This window comes from Rhododendron vialii, chromosome 4a (assembly GCF_030253575.1).
Source record: "Rhododendron vialii isolate Sample 1 chromosome 4a, ASM3025357v1".
NCBI classification, from domain to species: Eukaryota; Viridiplantae; Streptophyta; class Magnoliopsida; order Ericales; family Ericaceae; genus Rhododendron; species Rhododendron vialii.
In genome coordinates this window covers 42,582,619-42,603,978 of record NC_080560.1, presented here as the reverse complement: position 1 = coordinate 42,603,978, position 21,360 = coordinate 42,582,619, and the positions used below count along the sequence as shown (strand labels likewise).

At 39.3% G+C, this 21,360-nt stretch overlaps 3 protein-coding genes across 4 annotated transcripts; 2 read left to right on the top strand and 1 right to left on the bottom strand.

The window, feature by feature from the left end:
- Positions 1-1,723: 1,723 nt before the first annotated feature.
- On the bottom strand, positions 1,724-2,191 carry LOC131324059 (zinc finger protein 1-like). The gene has a single exon (XM_058355884.1). It carries the CDS (start codon positions 2,189-2,191, stop codon positions 1,724-1,726), a length of 468 nt encoding a protein of 155 aa, XP_058211867.1.
- An 8,287-nt stretch (positions 2,192-10,478) lies between these two features.
- LOC131324593 (uncharacterized) lies at positions 10,479-12,613 on the top strand. Its single transcript, XM_058356605.1, has 3 exons — positions 10,479-10,881; positions 11,243-11,496; positions 11,849-12,613. Exons 1-3 carry the CDS (start codon positions 10,735-10,737, stop codon positions 12,237-12,239), a joined length of 792 nt encoding a protein of 263 aa, XP_058212588.1. The 5' UTR covers positions 10,479-10,734; the 3' UTR covers positions 12,240-12,613.
- Positions 12,614-15,243: 2,630 nt separating this feature from the next.
- On the top strand, positions 15,244-21,360 carry LOC131324592 (importin subunit alpha-2). 2 transcript variants are annotated; one of them, XM_058356603.1, is made up of 11 exons: positions 15,244-15,462; positions 16,990-17,086; positions 17,181-17,272; positions 17,364-17,495; positions 17,585-17,770; positions 17,919-18,082; positions 18,176-18,254; positions 18,583-18,711; positions 19,863-19,990; positions 20,087-20,464; positions 20,852-21,360. In XM_058356603.1, the coding sequence occupies exons 1-10, from the start codon at positions 15,244-15,246 to the stop codon at positions 20,460-20,462; spliced, it is 1,602 nt and encodes a 533-aa protein (XP_058212586.1). In that variant the 3' UTR covers positions 20,463-20,464; positions 20,852-21,360. The 2 variants fall into 2 exon arrangements, with proteins under 2 accessions (XP_058212586.1, XP_058212585.1); XM_058356602.1 differs by having other exon boundaries at positions 20,087-21,360.

Here is a 21,360-nt window from a genome sequence, read left to right as displayed (position 1 = left end):
TAAATGATGGTGGTTGTGAATGTCTTGCTTGAATGGTTCTTTCACTTCATAAAATTCTCTTTGAATTTAGAAATTCCTGTTACAGGTTTAATTGGAGATTGTTTCGAATTAATCCTAGTAGTATGCCTCGTGGGAAGTCTTGAAATGGAATAGGTTTTATCAGGAAGATACAATAAAGTCAATTGATATACTCACTAGAAGGCGATGACAACTGATCATCCCGATCTCGAATAGATGGATTGTATACAGAATGATATTGACTATACCTGTTGCAATTACGTCTCGAAATTAAAGAAGTTTTTCAAAGTTAGATTCATCAAGATTCAAAACTTTATCTTCGGTCAACCAAGTCCCATGAAAAAACACAATGTTCGAATGATAATCATATGTCCATATCTCAGAGGAAGGGGACAGAGGTCAATTTTCATTACATCACGAGCAATTGATTTGAACCCCAATTACATGGTGGAGAATGGAAAGATAAATTAAGTGAAAGAAAAAGGGAACAAAACAAAAACAAAAACAAAAAAAAAATGGCACAAGGAAGGAAAATCTCATTTTGGAGTGTATATGGCTAACAACCATGTACTAGCGAGGAGTACTTGTTCTTCACCCAACGAAAGCTGCTACGTATCGAAGCCTTCACTTTGCCTTCCACGGTGTAGGCTTTGTACGTAGCGACTCGCTTCTTTCTCTTGATCTCCCGATCGCCTGCACGCCACGTCGATAGCGCATACGTCGATGATGACATTGGGGCGGTTGCAATCGCCCTAGATGATGTGCGTGGTGGCTCAGGGATATGGTAGACCGGGCTAGGATTTTGTGTCTTGATGGCTTTAACCGGCTCAAATCTCTTATTAGCTGTGTAGGACCAATAGGCCGGTCGGTTTTCCTCCATCTCCTTCGTCTTTCTCGTTGGAAAGGGAGAGAGAGAAAGAGAGTATACGTGTTAGCGAAAAAGAGAGAGTATTAGATTACGATATAGACATGGTGACAAATCTTGTAAGAAATAAGAATTGGGATTGTGTTCTTATTAATTGTAAGGAGAAGAACAGGAATTGAAGCATAGAAATGGGAAGAAAAGAACAAAAGAGACTCTCTCTTTTTTGTGAATTTTTCCATGATATAAGGAGAGGTGTTTGTGTGGACATCCTGAAATTTATGAATTCTATCCGCTTTTTTTGGGTGAAATTTGACTGTTTTAGAATAAATTGATGGATACAAATTGATGGATAGGCATTGATCAACAAGTGCGCTTTCTCTCTCTCTCCTTCCTTTTTTTCATGTTCTTTTGACATTAGATAGACAACATGCTCTAGTCCAGCTTAGTCAAAGGATGGGGTAAAGGGAGAAGGAGAGATTATTTCATGCCACCGGACTCTGGCTTATCGTTACGTGGTGTCACGGTCTTCTCTACCACCACACATTAATTTGGGATCTCATGCACTTCGGTCTTTAGCCCCATACCAATATGTGATATTAGGAGGGTTTGGCACCACGTGAGTAGTAAATAGTTCTTCAAAGAGAAGAAGCGAGTCTTGTTTATGGTGACTTACGGATCCTATCTTACGGCTTCTAAACAAATTGTAACTCAATTTTTTTTTTCTTTTGATTGGTTAACTTTATCATAATAGTTTACCAGTAACAAATAACAACATACACACATAAGCTAAGTCTTCTGCATGCACTGTGGCTAATTTTAAGGTTGATGATGACACACTAGTTAGAGATGGAGATCAACATCCACATTATCACTCGTAAGCGACTGCGAAGGGCCCATGTCATAACGAGGGCCCATCTGGGCTGCTTGACGTGGCCCTGCATAGACCCAACGAGGTGATTTTGGAGATAGCCTTCCCAATGTCTGTGGTGTATATACACAGCAGCCACATGAATCAGCGATAGTACTTGTGGGTCCATCCGAACAAACCAATGGTCTTGATCGAGCTGCATGACATTGGATGACCGGAACAACCATTCTGAACCGTTGGTTTCGCTGACAACTTTCAAACTGGGCCGTCCTCAGTCTCTGCCTTTCTTTCTTGTGCGCGTTTTGATGGCCGCCCAATGCCTGAGAATTGGAGAATCCCCGGTCACAGTATTGGCACAAAAACCTTTTGGTGTCATCGTCTCGTGGCGCCGCGACGGGGTACTCGTCGCGGCCGGTCACCGGGAAACCGAATAGCTTCATTGCTCGATAGTTTTTTCTCTGCCGCTCTAGGTGTGTATTTTGAGCAATGCCAATTCACATGACCTGAAGTACCTCAAGCAAGTATTTATAGGGAATGTGTAACATAGTGACGTAATTTGTTGCTTGTGGACACATATACCCTGAACGCTGGGATGAAAAAGTAAGCTCAAATACAATGTAGGCAGAGATACATATTGCTTTACACTGTTGGGTATTTTGGTCCCATTAATGTGATAGTGGCATATACAAAAATCCAAAAACAAAAGTGTATCTGCGAAAAAGAAGGTTAGGAGCTAGATCTTCAAAATCTCCTTCTGGATTCCCTCTGGATATTCAACTTTCATCTTTATCTCTAGAGAGAGAAAATGAGAAGTACCGCTAGGTGTTCATTCCTTGCAGCTTTTCAATTGCTGTCAACCCCAAACCCACTCCGTATTGTGTGCGTGTCGTGACCTAAGTCGAGTTCGGATAGGGGCCGCACTCCGTTCGCTTGATTCGATCTGAATCGTCCATCTGGTAAGCACGTCGCTCTAAACGTTCATGCTAATTAAATACCAGCTCAAATGAATATCGATAACTTCGTGATTAAAAGCACTCCAATCATGTGACTATCAATGCCCGCTCAATCTGATTTCTTTGCGCGAGCTACCTTATTACTCAACAGGTTAACTTGGGATTTGATAACACCGGACCCTATTTGAACTCTCACCACCAACAAGCTCAAGCTCTTGTTATTATGACGGCATTTGTATGCGTGTGTTAGGTTTTTTGGAAGGTTCCAACCTAAAATTAATTGGCAATATGTAAAGTAACCTCTAGAATATATTAACCAAGTTTGGGTGGCTCAGATGAGCGATGTGAGATTAAGTTTAACACTCGCCCTCACGTGCAATCCGGATGCATATGGAAGTACGAATTGAGGAAACCAGAAGATTTGACTCGAGCAATCCAACACGTGCAGCCCGGATGCAGGATGAGGTGATTAGGCAATTGACTCAGGCGAAGGAGACCTGACCACGCGAAGTGAAGTCATCTAAGACCTAATTCTGATACCATGTTAGAAAAAAGAAATGACGTAGTATCATTACCTAGCAATCTAGCATGGCAAAGTGATTTTGTGCGATGACAACTAGCCTATACATTCGAGTCCTCAAGAAAAGTTTCTCAAGAATTAAAGATTAGTTGTAAAAAACTTTTTACAAGAATTCAATGCCCTTGGACACCCATCTTCATTCTTTTCCTTTTGGGAAGGGTTAATTACGCTTTTGAACTTCTGTCAAAATTTCATGTTTTTTTTGTCCTATTCCCTCACCAAATTCCAAATCTTACTTTGGTCCCTTATTTTATTTTGCATTGGTAAAAAGATTTGAACTGTAATCAACATGTCGATTTCGAACATCATCACTAACACGAGCTAGTGAATGCATGGCATCCAAAGCAAGCCAAAGCTGTCACTTCAAACCCTAATCCGGGAGGATGAGCTAAGGAGGGGTGTTTTAGTGGCATCCAATCAGGGCTAAGGGGCTTGTTTTCGAATTGTGTCAAACAATAGATCAATGGTGTAACTCATCAATATTGCACCCCACTAGCGTGACGGTGGGATTCAATCTCCAAGATTAGCCAATTTGAGCGTATGATGATCCGGATACTTGATTATCAAAAACAAAAACTCCAATACTGCACATCAACATATACACACGGACTAGGATACAAAAATTTTGTAGGTTCCTATCAGCTATAGCTTAGGGTGCATCCACCTGCTGAAGATCTGTAATACAATCTTTCTGGTCTCCTACAATGATGACCATATAATACATATGTCTATTACCATCCAAGCTATCTAAATTTAACTTCTTCTCTAGGCTATAACTTCAAAACTTTTTTTTTTTTTTTTGACAATATTGTATATATTAGCGGGGGTTAGTGGTGTGTTAGAGTTAGACAAAGAAGTCCAAAGACTATCCATAACCTTAACCCCCAGAGCCTGCCCCTCGTGGGCTCGAATCGAGGCCTCCACTAAAGAGGAAAAAGAGACGACCAATTGTTCTTGCAGTGGTTTCTCAATATAGCTTCAAAACCTTAAGAGCCATCCAAAGTGTCAAAGGACAAGTCTTTTCCCTCCCTATAGCTTATCCATTTCCAATAATCCTTTTTCCTTCTGTAGCAAATCACGCCTAGAAGAGTACTGCAAATTTTTTAGGCTCTTTGTAATGAGTGAATTTGATAGGCAGAAACGGGATTTGGCACTATTAAAAGGGCAAATTTTCGTAGTCATCCATGTAGTTTTACGGTTGTCTCACTTTCGTCCCTCTAGTTTCAAAGTGCTCCAATTTCGTCCCTGTAGTTTGTTTTTCATTCCAAATTGGTAAAATCGTTAACACCGTTAACGAAACTAACGGAAAAAAAAAATGTGTTCCAATTTTCAATCCGTTTGAACCGGTGCGAAGGTCTTATTTTTTTGATCATTTTATCCTAAATGGTCGTAATGAATTTTTGGCTCTAAGGCCTTTCAACAAGCACCCGAAGACTTCTTATTTAGTTTCAAGGCTCTCTTAGGATACTCATTGAAAAGCCTTAGAGCCAAAAATCCATTGTGACCATTTAAGATAAAATGATCAGAAAAATAAGATATTTGCACCGGTTCAAACGGATTGAAAATTGGAACACTTTTTGTTTTCCGTTAGTTTCGTTAACGGTGTTAACGATTTTACCAATTTGGAACGTAAAACAAACTACAGAAACGAAATTGGAGCACTTTGAAACTAGAAGGACGAAAGTGAGACAACCGTAAAACTACAGGGACGACTACGAAAATTTGCCCCTATTAAAAAGGTCATTGTCTACCGTGCAATCAAGTACTTTGCACAAATAATATGACCCATAAACCAGTGCATGGCCCCCCTAGTCGGTATTCGAACCGTTCTTTTTTAATTTTATTTGAAGAACTGCTCGAGTAAGATTTTGAATTTCGTACCATACTAGCAGATAGCCAGATACATGTTTGTATTGACCAAATCCGGTATATGAATATATCATCGATCTATACCTACAATTTCTATCCTAATTAACATGGGGAAGGATCTTTCCGCCAAACTAGCTCAAACTCTCTCCCTTGCCAGTTTGGAAAATAATTAGGTGCTCTTGGGATATGGTCGCGTGGCGCCTCAGAATCCTTGACCACAACTAATCAATTTGGAAAAAAAAAATTGCAAAACCCTTAATTCCCTAGGATAATGACAAAGCTTAGGGGACAGTTTTCAGACTTTTTTTTTTTTTGTGTGTGTGGAAGCTTAGCTACATTCAATGACAACAAGGAATAGTTTTATGGATTTCTAAGCCTGGATTCGAAATTATCTGTAGGGCATAGCATATCATTTATGCTTTATTTTCTTTTAAGGCATGATCATGATTCAATGTAGTGGCTAGAAGGCTAAGACAACAAAGACATTTCCTTCTCCAACAATTGAGAACAAGATAAAAGGTGAGAAACTCTCTAGAGGTGGAGGCTCAACTTAAGTCACATAATCTGAATGCACGTGCGTGAGTAAGAGTGGAAGCGTGAAAGCGTCTTTTAAAATTATTTTAGAACACTAAAATTCGACAAGGCGAGGTTTGAGAGTGCCAACGGAAGACCCTAGCTAGTTTCTCTCACTCTGTTTTGTAATGTTCTATTGTTTTGATATTATCAATATAATGGTACTTTCTTTTCTGATAAAAATAAAATAAAAAGAAACAGAAGACCCTGGTGACCTAGTGAAGAATTATGGGACTAAGGGCTCAACCATGTTTCAAATTCCATCGGTTTGATGTTCATAATTCATTTCATTCATGACCACAAAGCCGACCCATTTGCTAGCATTATCTGCCTTCCAACCTGGTTCGTATTCTATAGTTTTCTGTAAAAAGAGGTTCTGGGGCTTTAGATTTAATCATGTGAGAGACTTGACTCATTACAAAGTATTCTCTTTTTTTAATCGCAACTTCCGTAGACTTAAAGCCAAACCATATAAATCGGAGGTCAAATCGCCTGTACAGATCCCCTCTATACCTCTGTTTGTACTTTCATCCGCAAAATCGTATAAAAGTATGTAACCAGACCTGGTGCCCTTAAATCGTTATTACATCTTGTTTGATTGCTCTGTTTTCTAGTACTTCTCGATTGTGCTATTTGTCACAACACAATACTATACTATCTATACAGGTTTTTCGATAGTCGAATTAGCCACCAAAAGTGGTGGATCAATCTTGAGCCAAATTTAGACATAGTTGTGTCGAGAGTAACATCAAAAGATTGCAGAATCGAAGGGATTGGTCCATCACTTACTCCTTTTCTTATATGTAAATGGACTTGTCATGGGCCATGGCTGCCCTTCGATTTGTCCCCATCCCGAACTTGTTAGTGTGATCTGAATTGTTCATTCGGTCGTCGAGTTTGTCATCCTTGCTGAAATAAGATTGATCGGACATTAGCACTTACACGTGAACTTTTTACCTTGGAAAAAGGTTATACCGATGGTTTTAAGAATAAACTTATAAAACAAAAATGTGTTTCGTTCATCATATCATTGTTGATTTGCCCAATCAATCATAGAACTTTTTTGCCATAAACAAACGAACCAAACGAAATCAACAATTCCATCCAGGCTGATAAATCCAATTGGAGGGCACCACATCCTGCTGGAGGGCCCCATCTCCAACATGTGATGTAAATTTATTTTTCTTCTTCGTTTTGTGTATTTTGTTTGTCTTTTTTGAATTTTTAGTAGATTCGTGTCATATTTTTTGAATTAATCATCCACCTAGGTGGGAGGAGTCTAAAAAGTAAAAATTATGACAGAAAATGGAAAAAAAGTTTATTAAAATCGAAAAAATTATCAAAAAGCATCTTATTTGTCTAAAGTGCCATTTTAATTATTTGAATTTTTTCAACATCGGTCCATAATTTTATACTTTTCCAATTCATCTTGTCGAGACGAACGATTAACCCCATAAATTATGACAAAAAGCTAAACAAAAAGTTGTAAAAAAAAAAATTCGAAATAAGTGTGAGAAGTATTGTTTGATATGGTGAAAGAAGTCAGCTAAAACAAAAGCTGGACATGTCACTTTGTTTGGATCTAGCTTATGCATGTTTCCCACTTGGGAGCCCTGTTTTAATGTACTTACTTGATTGAACTTATTTGGTTCATGTGCTTCATATTTGTACCATGGTTCATGCATGGAGATGATAGTTTCTTTTTATATATAAATCGACAGTCCGGACTAGCTTGTACTCATTTTAACTAATCCGAGGCTCTGAAGGTAAAAGCCAGACATATCTCCAAGGGTTCAAGTAGTTTTTTTTTTGCCGACGATAGAAGTAGGACGTGCAAGTTTGGGGAGAGCAAATGCTGCGAATCCCCTACCGGCTACCTGTTTGCGGCTGTAGTGTAACCTACTAGTTTGGGTGAATAAATCCGCTACCTGTGGCCATGCATACTCAACCAACCTCTTCGGGTTGTGAGTTATGGGTTATGGTACAAGGTCAAACCTTGTTCGGTTTGGTATTTGGGTTTTGGACTTTCTCTCAGCGCACGGTCCCCAATAAGTTTTTTCTCAATCATTACTCTCATTTCTCTCTCTATCTCTCTCCACTCAAAATCTAAAATCCAAATACCAAAACGAACAAGGTCATAGCTTTTGGGTTTGAAAAACTTTATTAGTACTCGACTCAAAGATCCCACATCGTTGTTTGCAAACCTTACCACATATACATCGTTAGTCTTCGTTCAAGGACATGTTGAAATGTTCAAAAGTTGGAATGAGCCGTGGATGTAGACAGTCTAGTCGAATCACCGATCACGTAAATTTTCATGCCATGCTTTCTTATTCGGATTGATCTTTATTCTTGGTGCAATGTGCTTATTTTGTTCGTAGCCTAACAGTAATATGCATCAACTCAAAACTTGGAACTATGAGATCATGTGCATATCTGTAAGATCCTTCGGGGGGGCAATAAATATTTTGTCGTTGTGAGAGTGCTATTCACCCTCATAAAAAGGATCGATGTTCCTCTGCTTTTACCTACCTATAAAGTTGGTGTACACTAGCCACTATGTAGGGCCCCAAACCGGATTCTACTTCTATTTCGATGATTAGATCCGTTTATTTTTGTAAAACTTAATTGTTCGAGTTTTCGAGTAAAAAAATAAGCTCTGAGACATGCATCGTCAACGGTGACATTGATCTTCTTTGAAACCACTAAATCGGATGTGGATTGAACCCGAGATAAGTAATAGAAAGATGATTCGAAAAGGAAAATTTATAATTGAGATAAAATAGCATAAATATTGAAGAATTTAAGTTCATGCAAGGCTGCTGCTGGTTGAAAAAATGCTGGAATCAATTTTGTATGGGTTACTGTAAACAACATTAATCTTGGCATAGATTTAGGGTGAATGGATGTAGTAGCTCCTTGCAAAATTCTTGTCCATGGGAAAAAGTTAAATAGTTTTCGTTTGTTTGAAGAAAACAAAGATGCACCCAAGAAATTATCCATCTTTTTGTCCTTCGAATCCAAAAGCTTGAAAAAGAAGATTGGTATTGACTTAATTGTTCCTTTTTCCATAATGTTGTGCTTACATTTGATAAGATGAGAAAACAATTTTTGAACTTGCAAGAAAAGCACAGGATTTTTTGAAAATGGCAGCACCATTACAGGTTCACTTTCTGCCTTTGGCCTACCATTAAGTGGGGAAAGCAGATATGCAACAGAATAGAGATACCCTGTTTATACTGCATTAGTGCATTGTTTGCTTTTACAATGCGTCCGTACATCGAATATTCAAAGTTGCTAATGCATGTCACTGCACACGCTTCACCGACACCTTCACCTTACTTCATTCGTCTCGACAAGGTCCGGTGATAACATCGACAATTCCTATAACCCGAGTTCTAGATCATTACCGAATATGATTATGCGAGAATCATACTATACTTGTACCATTGTTGTTGTTGTTGTTAATGTTGTTGAGTGACCAAACGAGCAGGGCCACAATGAGCAACCTGACATTCTGTAGTTAGTTCTTTAGTTCTTATCCCCTAGCAGTTATTAAAACCTTTTTTTCTAAGTTTTCTTCACCCATTATGCCTTATTGTGTTAAAACATCAAATTTTAGGTGAATTCCCAGCTTTTTGTGGTCCCTTAACTTCATCAGTTGCCCCATCTATATATGTCCTTTGTTGTGAGATTTGTACCATCAATTCATTCATGTACTCTATGCTCAGTAGTAGAGCCCCAAGTACATGGAAATTAACTGCACTAGCGTATGACCCTCTCCAAGTACTTTCATCATGATATGCCCAGGTAACTGGAAAAAAATTGCCCAAGTGTTCCTGGGACACCGTCCGGCCCCGTTCGTTTTGAGATTTTGGATTTATAGGTAATGAGTGCAAAAAGAAATAAAGTAATGATTAGAAATATGGGTAATGATTGCAGAGAGATAAAGAGAAAAATGAAAATAATGTATGGAGAGAAATAGGATAATGATTAGAATCTAAAATCCAAAACCCTAAAATGAACGGGGTCGAAATGTCTCCTCCTTCACCGGACGTTGATGTGGGGCCTAAGACTAAGTGTACGAACCCACATCAATGTGATGTGAGTGCGTTTTGAAAAATGATTCTTGGTTCCAAATGTACATCAATCATTAGTTGACACATAACATACGGAGAGATCCGTAGCTACTGTCAGTACATCGGGTCCTAACTTATGAAGATCCTAATAGCATAACTCAAAATATTTGGACGACTGTAGCTCAAACGTTTTATTCCATATAACTGTTTGTGACTCAAAAGTTGGATCTACTAACGAACCGATGATCATGTGTTGGTTCGTAAATGATGTGGGGTACCATGTACAGTGACCTATACTAGACTAACTATTGTATATTTTCAAAGGAGCACGTGACATTGCTTACGTGGTACCCGGCCGCTGAGTTACCGCTACTAACACACATCATGTGCATCATTCCTTTTCTTCCAACAACCCAACAAAAATGTGTGTGACTATCTCGCCCGTAAAATTTTTCGCCACGTAATTTGGTAGAAGTTCTCGTGGAAACACTGTCCTGTAGACATTTTCGATGACCCTGTACATGTGTGAATCCTGCAGTAAGCTTGTGGGTAAACTTTTGAATCAAGCAGTACTAGGCCATTCCTGTATCAACCACACTTAGACTACAACATTGTCTAAAGTATCTGTATTGCCTGGAATAAAGACTGCCTTTATCAATCAACAATTAACAAACCAAGAAAATCTCTTTTTTGTTCGATCCTCAAGGCACCTTGAAAAGCAAGCAAAATATAACCAAAAGCCGTCCTTGTTTAGGAATTTACTAGTCCGATGCCCTGGGAATCTCTTGCCTTTAAGCAATCTTTGTTCCAAGCAATTCTAAAACCCTCTCTTTCTCTCCCTCTGGTGGGAAAATTTTTAAAGAGCCACAAAATCCTCTTCTCCGATTCATGCTGATCCTCTGCACAACTCCTTTTTCGCTTCATCGACAATGGCGGTGACACATGCTGATCTTGCACCAAGTCGTCGGAGCACGGATTTGGGCAGCAAGACCGGTGCGTTTATCATTGTCTTGTCGATACTGTTTGGCCTATTGTGTTTCATCCTCTGTCTCATAGCCGAAGCTACCCGCACTGAGGTAATTCTTTCTCACGTGAATAACTATAATTCACATCAGTAAGCAGGAACGAATGCCTTAGAAAGTGCGTGTCGATACGTCTACCCGTTCAGCATAAACGCCTACCCTTGTAAACTGAAAAATGATTGTTAAGTTTTATTGGACATTAGCGATTCCATCTCACCATTAACCGCCTCTTTCTAGAGAACAGCATCGGGTGATATCAAAGCCTCTTGAAGTTCGGTACGGAAGTGACTAATGTGTTGAATTACCATTAAATGGTGAACTAGTGAACCCATTCTTGCGGTTTGGGCTTATGTCTCTTTTCTTATAAACCAGTGCTGTTTTCTTTATGTTTTTAATGTGGGTGATAATGTTGCAGGCGACATGGGTGACCACAGGTGACGAAGGGAAAGGAAAGAGATACGAATGCACGTATAGCGGTAGCGGGAAGACACCGTTGCTGTGCGCCACTGGGGCATTTTTGGGTCTGGCGATTGCCATGGTGGTGGCTCATGTGTATCTGATGGTGGCTGTGAGTAAATCACCACCTCCAGCTTCAGTTATTTGGGATCCTGACTCTGCCACTACCCAAACGCTCACATGGCAAGCCGGATTTTTCTTCATCACAACTTGGTAATCGCAGAGTTCATTGCATCCTTATTCTGAAAGTCCTTTCGTTTGCACAAAATTCCAATTGCCTCAGGAATTTTAATTTTGCTTGAATTCTTCACTACCAAATGCACAATTAATTAACACACCTAGCCCCACACTATCTAAGTCCTATTGTTTGCAAAATCAATTTTGTACAGATGTGTAATGTGTTCATAGTCGTTCAGTGTGTGTGAGTCTTACATGCATCATGTGGGGTTGGCATCCATTTAACGGCTCCGAACACATTTGTGTCCGTAAGTTTGGTCAAGGATAAATTACACAAATTCAATATGGTGGAATACCAACATGTGAATCACCTTTTCATTGTTCACAGGATGTCATTTGCAGTTGGAGAGATCTTGTTGCTAATAGCACTAAGCATCGAATCAGGCCATCTCAAAGACTACTCCACACCAAGACCCAGTTGCCTCGTACTTAATCAGGGCGTTTTCTCCGCTGCCGGAGTTTTTAGTCTCGTCACCGTTTTCCTTGCCGCCGGCTTGTACATAACCGCGTTACGCGCACAATGTTTGTTGCAAGATCAAGAAAACGTCCGGCGAGAAGTGATGGAAGCTGCCATGTTCCACGCGTCCCCGCCTCGGTCGCCACCACGTCGAATCGCGTCTGTTTCGAATGAGAATCCGGTGGTGATCAGAGGTCCCCGGGATGAGAGGACATTGGGCGATTACTTGTCAGTTTTCAGTAAGCAGTCAAGTTTGGCATAAGGCAAAAATGGGAGATGTGGAAAACGGTATTTGTAATAATAAAAAAATCTTATTCGCGGATCATCCGGTAAAGAAGGTTTTACGGAGGTTAATCGCGCACGTCCAATGTATTTTTGGACGGTCTGGATTGAAAATCAATTATGACCGGTCACAATTGTGACCGGTCACAATTGAAAACAAATCTCAACCATTGATCGCGTGAATGAATGGCTGAGATTGTGCCGGTCCGTGAATAAGTTTATCTCGTTTGTAACACATGTAGTTTTGTAAATACATTTTGACTTGACAAGAGTTGGATATTGTGTACCATGACATTGAATTTTACGAGAGGCAAATGACAAAATTGAAAAGTGCAAAGAATGTTTCTCGGAAGGACATCATTGTTGTTTAATTCAGAATATTTTTCAATTGTCACCTGGAATTTCCATCGGAACAATTCTTGTAACTTCTTCAAGTGTCTAAAATGGAAGAGCAATGACAAGGTTAGATGGCTGGAGTCGCCAACGAGCACTACCACGTGATATCTGTTCGGCATTCAAAAGTTTCTTTTGTCTTCTCCTTTATCTTGGGTGACCGACAATCAAACAACCATCATCATCAAGACATCGACCATTGACTGTATGGATAGATCGAGCAAGCAGTCTTCTTCTCTTTTTTTTTTGGGAAGGAGCGAGTAGTCATCATCCTGTGCCGCATCTTACAAAGGCAATGCTCTTAGGTTTTCTTCATCAAGCGTTGAGCCTTTTTCTTCTCCGGAGGCTTTTCTTAGGCTTTTTCTCTTTTTAAAAGTTTAATTATAATCCTACGTCATTCGACAATACAATCACAATGTGTTCGATTCATACCAAAGTTGCCAAATAGTTGATGTGGGCATACCGCATTAGAAGCGCGCAATACTTCTTGATGTGTGATGTGTTCATAATTTTGCGATAAAAGGATAGTGTTGTAAATGATTCGAACCGAGCCGAACTTTGTCGAGTTCGAGCCTTAACGAGCCGAGCTTAATCATTTACTAAACGAGCTTCTTTAATCGAGTCGAGTCTTCTTTAACGAACCGAAACTTAGCTCGTTTACTAACCGAGACGAGCTATACCGCGCATTAAGAGCATCCGCAATGGAAATAATCAAATTCAATAACTAAAATGTGTCACGTCAGCATTTGATTATCCATTTAGTTTATAATCAAACTTAACAAACTTTACCTCCATATTGGTTATTTTTGCATCCCTATAAAAAAAACCCCCACAATACGCAATGCACCTATGTCCAATTGCAAACGAGTTTTAATCACACACTCAACCACACCAAATTATTCGTCTCGATGAGACGATTCTAATGTGGGGAGTTTTTTAGTTTTTGAGTTTGGTTATTGGGTTTGGTTATTGGTAAAAGTTGTAAAGTTTGGTTATGGAATGGATGGAATTTGATTATTTGCTAAAAGACTTGTAACTTTGCTTATTACAATGTGAGGTGTTTTTTTAGCATTGTTGTTAAGTTTGTTTATCCATACCAATTTACTTATTACAATGTGGATGCTCTAACAATCCAAACTCGCGAATTGCTTGGTTCGTTTGCAGACCTACGGAGGGAGAAAGATACATCTAGATAATGCAAACATCATCGTTTTAGGCAGATGATTCATGATTCAGAGGAAATTAAATAGTACTATTAGATTTGGGAAGGAAATTAATTACTCCACTCGAAAGCTATAAGCTGGCACACTATTTTGCCAACACATCAATGGCCGAGGTTGGAATAATATTGAATGGACCGTTGGAGGATTACAGCAATGAATTTCCCAGAAGGTACTACGCCACATCATCAGCTTCTTTAATTAGACTTTTTTCCTCATTAAATTAATTACTTTTGAGTTCGTCCTCGTCAGTGCAATTTCAAATTCAAAAGTTAGTGCGGTCCAACTGCAAATAACCCCCAAACCAAACCCTAATTAAAAGACTCTTTTAAACCCAATTTATAGGGCTAGTTTATTTTCATCCCCTAATCTATGCGAAATACTATGTTTATACTGTCACCAAGCTTTGAAACCGACTTATTTCATCTCTAAACTATTGAGAGAGCCGCAATCAAGTCCAATTCATATCATTTGCTCTTAAGTACTACACGGGTTTTTGTCACAAAAGCAAGACTTGTACCGTAAATATAGTTTATCAATTACTATCAATTTCCCTACTTTTACTGAAATGCCTACGGTAGTGTTTCTATTTTTTAACTAATTAATCGAGATTCATGATTTAGGGTTCTTAAGTTAGCAATTGAAAGTTTTCTCTTTTGAGAGTGTGGTCAGTGAAATTAGGTAACGAGGTTACAAAACAATCCATAATGTTTTAATTACTTGTGCTTTCGTCTTCCTCTATTTCCCTTTTTCTTTTCTCATTGATTTATTTTATTCCCAACGTCGATGAGTTGAGATTTTCTCCTTCGTAACTGGTCCAGTGAAAAGTCATTTCCGCCATCCATTTCGACAGTACAAGCACACATATAATAGAAACCGTATCTCTTCGACATAACTGTAACTATCTCAACAACATGTTAGGCTGATTTATGCTCTGTTTGGATTAGTTTTTGAAAAATAGTAGGGATAATAATTGAAAAGAGATAAAGAGAGAAATGTTAGAAGTAGAGAGAATCTATGAGGAATTTTTTGAAAAATTTTGTTTGACTTGTAAAGAGAACACAACATTAAAAGTTTCAAAATAATATAAGGGATAAAAGTGACAATAACCCCCACTTTATAAGCAAAATTAAAATACCAAAACCCTCTCTCTCACTCATCAGTTTTCCCCCAAAATCTCTCTCTCTCTCTCTCTCTCTCTCTCTCAATTCAGGTATGTTCAAGCTTTTGTTTGTGGATTCTGCTACATCGCTTATTCGATTTCGTCTCTAACGTAGTACATGTATTTGTATATATCTGCTCATGTATATATTGTGTTTGGATGTACAGTGTGTTAGGGTTTTGAGTGGAGTGAGAAGCAAAACAATCATCATGTCGCTAAGGCCAAGCGCGAGAACCGAGGTTCGCCGCAACAAGTACAAGGTCGCCGTCGATGCGGAGGAGGGCCGGCGGAGGAGGGAGGACAACATGGTCGAGATCCGAAAGAGTAAGAGAGAAGAGAGCTTGCTTAAGAAGCGTCGCGAGGGACTTCAACAGGGCCCCCTATTCGGTAGTACTGCCAACAACATCATTAGCACCGTTGAGAAAAAGGTATACGTATCGTTTCTCCCCGATTTCTCACTCTACGTGTATATTCAGATGCAGGGTTTAAATAAAGGTGGTTACGTGTAGTACAGTCTTAGACCTCCAATACCGTTATTTACCTATGTATTGGCTGATATATCGCCGTATATCTGACAGGATTACGTTTTTTGATACTGCTATTTAAAACCCTGGGATTCAGATTGGTTAACAGTTATCCATGAGAGCAAAAGTGTACGATTACTACCGATGTTCAGAAAAAACAAAAATATAGAGGATTACTACCAAGTAAACATACAGAAAAATTGTGTTTAACGACGTGCGTGTGGGATTTGGGAGGAAATGACGATAAATACGGTTTAGAAAACTGTAAACTCTTTTTAGCTGTATGTTTACGTGGTAGTTTTTTTTTTTTTGCACATCGGTAATAATCTTGCTCTCGTGGATTACTGTTAATCTCTCCAGTTGCATTTTGGTACTGGATAGTCTTTGTCGATGCACTTTTGGGGCGCTTTTCAAATTTATTGAGAATTTAGGGGATTGGTTGTGTATGAATGACTAGTTTTCGGGACTAGGGATTCCGTATTTGTGAATTTATTACATGTCAATCAAGGTTTATGTTTGGTTTATGGAGCGTGATGGGTTCATTGGTTGGGTATGAATGAGTGTTTTTTCGGGAAATTGATTACGTATTTATGGAATTACTTCATCTCAATTGAGGTTTATGTTGGTTTATGGCGCATGATTTGTTTCAAAGGGGTTGGCTTGGTTGTTTAGGTCGAGACTGAGGGGTTTGCTCCCTCATAAGGTTTCAGGTTTGAAACCTTCCAGGTGCTAAAACTCCATTAGGACTTGTCCATACGGGGCTTTGCTCCGGTTTTAATTGGGCCTCTACTAGTGGATAGTGGGATTGATCCCTAGGATTAGACAATGTGCAGAAAAGCTGGCCCAGATACATGAGTTGCAAAAAAGATGATTTGTGCATGCCTTGCCTTCTGAGTAAGGATGTTACGGTCTTAGATTGTTGTAAATCAATGTGTAGATATAACGCTTGGCTACTCTAAGAGGTGATGTTGTGCCCTTCTTCTTCGGTGATATAGTGGTAACTGCTGTGAACCATTGATGTCTTTGATCTAACCAACATTTTTATAACTCATTGCGCGTTTGAGTACTTAGGGTGGAACAGTAAGTCTTTGATTTAAATGCGAGCTTATATAATGCTTGGCTACCATAGTAGCCGATGTTGGACTCTTCTTTTTTCCATGATAATTCTCGCTGATACATGTATAGCTATGTATTAGTTTCTTTGTGATTGATTGTTTCTTGGTGCTTTTGTGTGTGTTTGGTTCATCACTCAACAAGGAACCAAGATTGATACTGTAAATTTTGATTGTGTGTGTTTGGCCTTGGTGATTTGGGGATGGATCGCTTGTTTCAATTAGGGTTTTGTAGGGTTTGGGATATGATTGCACTTTTTCTTCTTTTCTTTTCTTTTCTTTATTTTTGAGGTTTTGATTGTCGTTTATTGTGCTGCAGCTAGAGAGTCTACCTGCCATGGTTGCTGGTGTTTGGTCAAGTGATAACAATTTGCAGCTGGAGGCTACTACACAATTTCGTAAATTGCTTTCAATAGGTAGGACCTTTGTAGTAGTGTTATAGGGGTTTGTTTCTTCCATTTTACTTTTTCCTATATTTGTTTTCTACTAATTGTTGAAAATGATTTCCAGAGCGAAGCCCACCAATTGAAGAAGTTATACAGTCTGGTGTTGTTCCTCGCTTTGTAGAATTTCTTGTGAGGGAGGATTTCCCACCGCTTCAGGTTTGAAGTAGCTATGTATACTTTTTACCGGGTTGTTCTTTTGGATACTTGATTTAGTACATAACATCGCCGGTATTTTGATTTTCTACAGTTTGAGGCTGCTTGGGCGTTGACAAATGTTGCTTCTGGTACCTCGGAAAATACCAAGGTGGTTATTGACCATGGAGCGGTCCCCATTTTTGTCAAGCTTCTGTCTTCTCCTAGTGATGATGTTCGTGAGCAGGTAAGATACAAACAGTGTTTATTATCCATTGCTCAGCAGAAGCTGCATACCATCTGCAAGCAAAACTAACACATGATTTTTGGTCTTAGGCTGTGTGGGCACTAGGTAATGTTGCTGGTGACTCTCCTAGGTGTCGTGATCTTGTGCTCACCAGTGGAGCTTTGATTCCTTTGCTGGAGCAGTTGAACGAGCATGCCAAACTTTCAATGCTGAGAAATGCCACATGGACATTATCAAACTTTTGCAGGGGCAAACCGCAGCCACCATTTGAACAGGTGAGTATCTTGATCTGTGGCTGTAAGTAATTTCACATAATCCTTGTTGTTAAGGAATTTCTTAGTGGACTCTAAACGAAATATGATCATTGATTCCATCTTTATTCTTCAGTACATTATTTGAGTAATTTTTGAAATTTCATGGCAGACAAGGCCTGCTCTTCCAGCTCTTGAGCGACTTGTTCATTCAAATGATGAAGAAGTGCTTACAGATGCATGTTGGGCTCTTTCGTACCTATCTGATGGAACGAATGACAAAATCCAAGCTGTGATTGAGGCAGGTGTCTGTCAACGACTTGTTGACCTCCTCTTGTAAGTATCATTTTACTTCTTCCGTTAAATCTGGATTTTCAATTAACACCTTGCTCTCTTGAGCCAATTTTTTACTTTTTTTATATATTTCAGTCATCCATCCCCAACTGTGCTCATTCCAGCGCTTCGTACTGTGGGCAATATTGTCACGGGAGATGATATTCAAACTCAGGTCTGAGCTTGTGAAGATGATATGTGTTTTCTTTTTGATTTTGCCGCATCATTAACTCCTGAACATTTTGATAGTGAACATGCTAAAAAAATTGGAAAACCAAACGTGAGATTGATATTCTCCATGTGGTTTTTTGCTCATTTGTTGAAAATAGAAGCTATCATTAGAAACATAATGTGTGTGTCTCTTTGTGTGTCTTTCCATGACTAGTATGGAGTATCATAAAATAGTATTCATTCTCCCACGCTTCATGATTTTGGTATATGTTTCAGACTTTTCAGTGTTGTGCGATATTTTTTATCCAATAATGAGAACCTCTTTTCTACAGTGCATGATTCAACATGGTGCACTTGCGTGCTTGCTGAGTTTGTTGACAAATAATCATAAGAAAAGCATCAAGAAAGAAGCATGCTGGACAATCTCAAACATTACTGCTGGAAACCGGGAACAGATACAGGTAATCTTTTTACAACTATATTAAAGGGTTGTAACTGTTATTTCAAGCTCCACATTATAGTGAATATAATTTTTTGCAAGTGAAATGTTTCGAGTGCCACAGTAGGCTGCATTTTTAATCTTGAGGATTCTTTGGTGGCATTGTTCATTTGCTCATATTGTTCTGACCTCCAGTCAAAAGGTTTTGGTGGACAAGTTATAGGCTTCAACATACATGTGGGTTATTGTGTTTATTTGGGATCAAACAGTTAATGGGTTCCACTCAAGTCATTCGAGTGTCATGATTTCGTGACAAATTTTTTTTTTTTTTTGGATGAATGAGAAATTCATTAAGGAAAACAATCTCACAAGAATCAAGAAGGCATATCTTCCAAAAAAGCAAAAACTCAGCTAAGCTGAGGCAAAAATCCTATTGGGGGCATTTGCCAATGGCTTTAAAGCATGGTGTTAAATGGAGTTTGCTCTACTGAAAAATTGGGAGCTCCTGATACATGCATCAAAACAAATCTTATCCAAAACAGTGGGAAAAGGTCGATGAATGCCTTGGAAAGCTCTATAATTCCTATCTTGCCATATGTAGTACTAGTGCTAGCCCGTACCTACAGCATTTCGCATCCCGGTTGAAAGAGGATGGCAGTTGTGTGATTTAGGTGAAAACCGTTGACACTTAACCAGAAAGTAGGAGGATGCACTACAGCCTTTGGATCAAATGAATCTAAGTCGTTCCAACAACTTGTCCCCACACCTTTCTGTTTTATAATAGAGATATCATGGCAGCCCAAGCAAGCTTTCTAACTATGTTGCCAAATCATTTACCACTAAATTCTCCAATGAGCCACGAGGTTTCAGCATCCCAATTGTGTTGTGGTGTCAAAACACCACTTACATGGCAGACCTGCTGCCAAATGTTCCTGGAGGTATTAATTTTCTCTAGGGTCAAAAAAAAGAAAATAATTTGTTTCTGTGTCTTCTGATGGATCTTGCACTTTCCAGTGTTCCCTGTGCCCTATAGAGTGCTTTACACCCTTTTTTTTAAGGTGTATGGTGCAGAATGGTTGCTAGTTTCAATGCGTAAATCTCTATGTAGATTCTTTGGCTACCAGAAGTCCTTAAAGTAGAAATCATCCTTACTGCATAAAGTTGGTGTAACAGGCTGTCATCGAGGCTGGTTTAATAGCTCCTCTTGTCAATCTGCTCCAAACAGCTGAGTTTGATATAAAGAAAGAGGCTGCTTGGTCAATATCAAATGCTACTTCTGGTGGTACTCATGAGCAAGTCAAGTATGTTTTCTGCTAGTTCCTGAATTTTCTTAGCTTAATTTCAGGTGTAGAATTTAGTTTTGACTTTTTAATGATTGGCTGTCATGTTGGTGGCAGGTACTTAGTCAGTCAAGGCTGTATAAAGCCTTTATGTGATCTCCTTGTATGCCCTGATCCAAGGATCATAATTGTCTGCTTGGAAGGGCTGGAAAATATCTTGAAGGTTGGGGAAGTTGAGAAGAACGTGGGAAGCATTGGAGATGTTAACTACTATGCCCAGTTGATAGATGAAGCTGATGGGTTGGAAAAGATAGAAAATCTCCAGAGTCACGACAACAATGAAATTTATGAGAAGGCTGTCAAGATTCTCGAGACTTATTGGTTGGAGGAGGAGGATGAGACTTTACCTCCAGGTGATGGTGCTTCCCAGCCTGGCTTCAACTTTGGTGGAAGTGATGTTCAACTTCCATCTGGTGGATTCAGTTTCAGCTGAAGGTATGTAGCTCATCTACTTCAAGACTTGCTCTCTTCAAATAGGAATGTGAACTCTATCATAAGCTAGCTTTGTAAGTTGACCCATTGTCTGGCCCCTGGGTTTGCATTTTACATCCACATTTAGAATGTATGCATTTCAAGAAACAATCATTCCGTAGATCATCAGAATGGAAAACCATCAAAATTGATGCTTCTCATAATCAACTTAAACGGTTTTTGATTTTGTTCTCAACCCAAAAGCAGAAGGAAAGAGCATGACAAACACAGTCTCCTAGGTGGCAGACTCGGAGATCTCCTCCCCAAAAGCTAACCGCCTACAAACGTAGATGGAATTTCTTCTATGCTCATTTTTTTTTTTTGTTCTGACCAAGTCCTATAATTTAACAGAATTTCAGAAGGTTGTGGATGAAGCATTTCATGCAGGGGCCTACAAGGTGCACGGTGTAGAGTCTGGTCAGGGCAGCTCACCGTGTCTAGTCACAGTCAGGTCAGGTTCAGTGTCCATCGGTGTCGAAGTGGTGCTAAGCTGGGGCAATGTTGCTTCAGGGGTCAAATAATATGGGTTCTGCACTCCGCCTGTCTAATGGTGAAAAAGATGCCTGGTGGTGGTTTGATTTTTTGCCGAGCTTGGAATTAGCCAGAAGTTAAGGCATTGTTGAAGGGATTTTGGTGCGGGGGGTTTTATATGCCCGGAGTCGTCTCTCTGTTTTTTGAGTGACTTGAGTCTTGCATTACTAGTATTCATTGTAGACTCGGCGTTTTGTTTTGTATACACTGGGTGTTCAATTGGTGAAATATAGTTTTTGGGAGTCTTTTTATTGCCTGGTGTATTGCGAGAAAGGAGAAAGGAAAATCCGTTATTTCTCTTTGAATGGAAATTTGTGGTTGCATATGTA

Bases quoted from the DNA above. Each gene is read 5' to 3' on its own strand.
- LOC131324059 (XM_058355884.1), bottom strand. From the start codon at position 2,191: ATGAAGCTATTCGGTTTCCCGGTGACCGGCCGCGACGAGTACCCCGTC.
- LOC131324593 (XM_058356605.1), top strand. From the start codon at position 10,735: ATGGCGGTGACACATGCTGATCTTGCACCAAGTCGTCGGAGCACGGAT. The intron at 10,882-11,242 runs GTAATTCTTTCT...ATAATGTTGCAG, and splicing joins CCGAAGCTACCCGCACTGAG to GCGACATGGGTGACCACAGG. The intron at 11,497-11,848 runs GTAATCGCAGAG...CATTGTTCACAG, and splicing joins TTTTTCTTCATCACAACTTG to GATGTCATTTGCAGTTGGAG.
- LOC131324592 (XM_058356603.1), top strand. From the start codon at position 15,244: ATGTCGCTAAGGCCAAGCGCGAGAACCGAGGTTCGCCGCAACAAGTAC. The intron at 15,463-16,989 runs GTATACGTATCG...ATTGTGCTGCAG, and splicing joins TTAGCACCGTTGAGAAAAAG to CTAGAGAGTCTACCTGCCAT. The intron at 17,496-17,584 runs GTAAGATACAAA...TTTTGGTCTTAG, and splicing joins GTGATGATGTTCGTGAGCAG to GCTGTGTGGGCACTAGGTAA.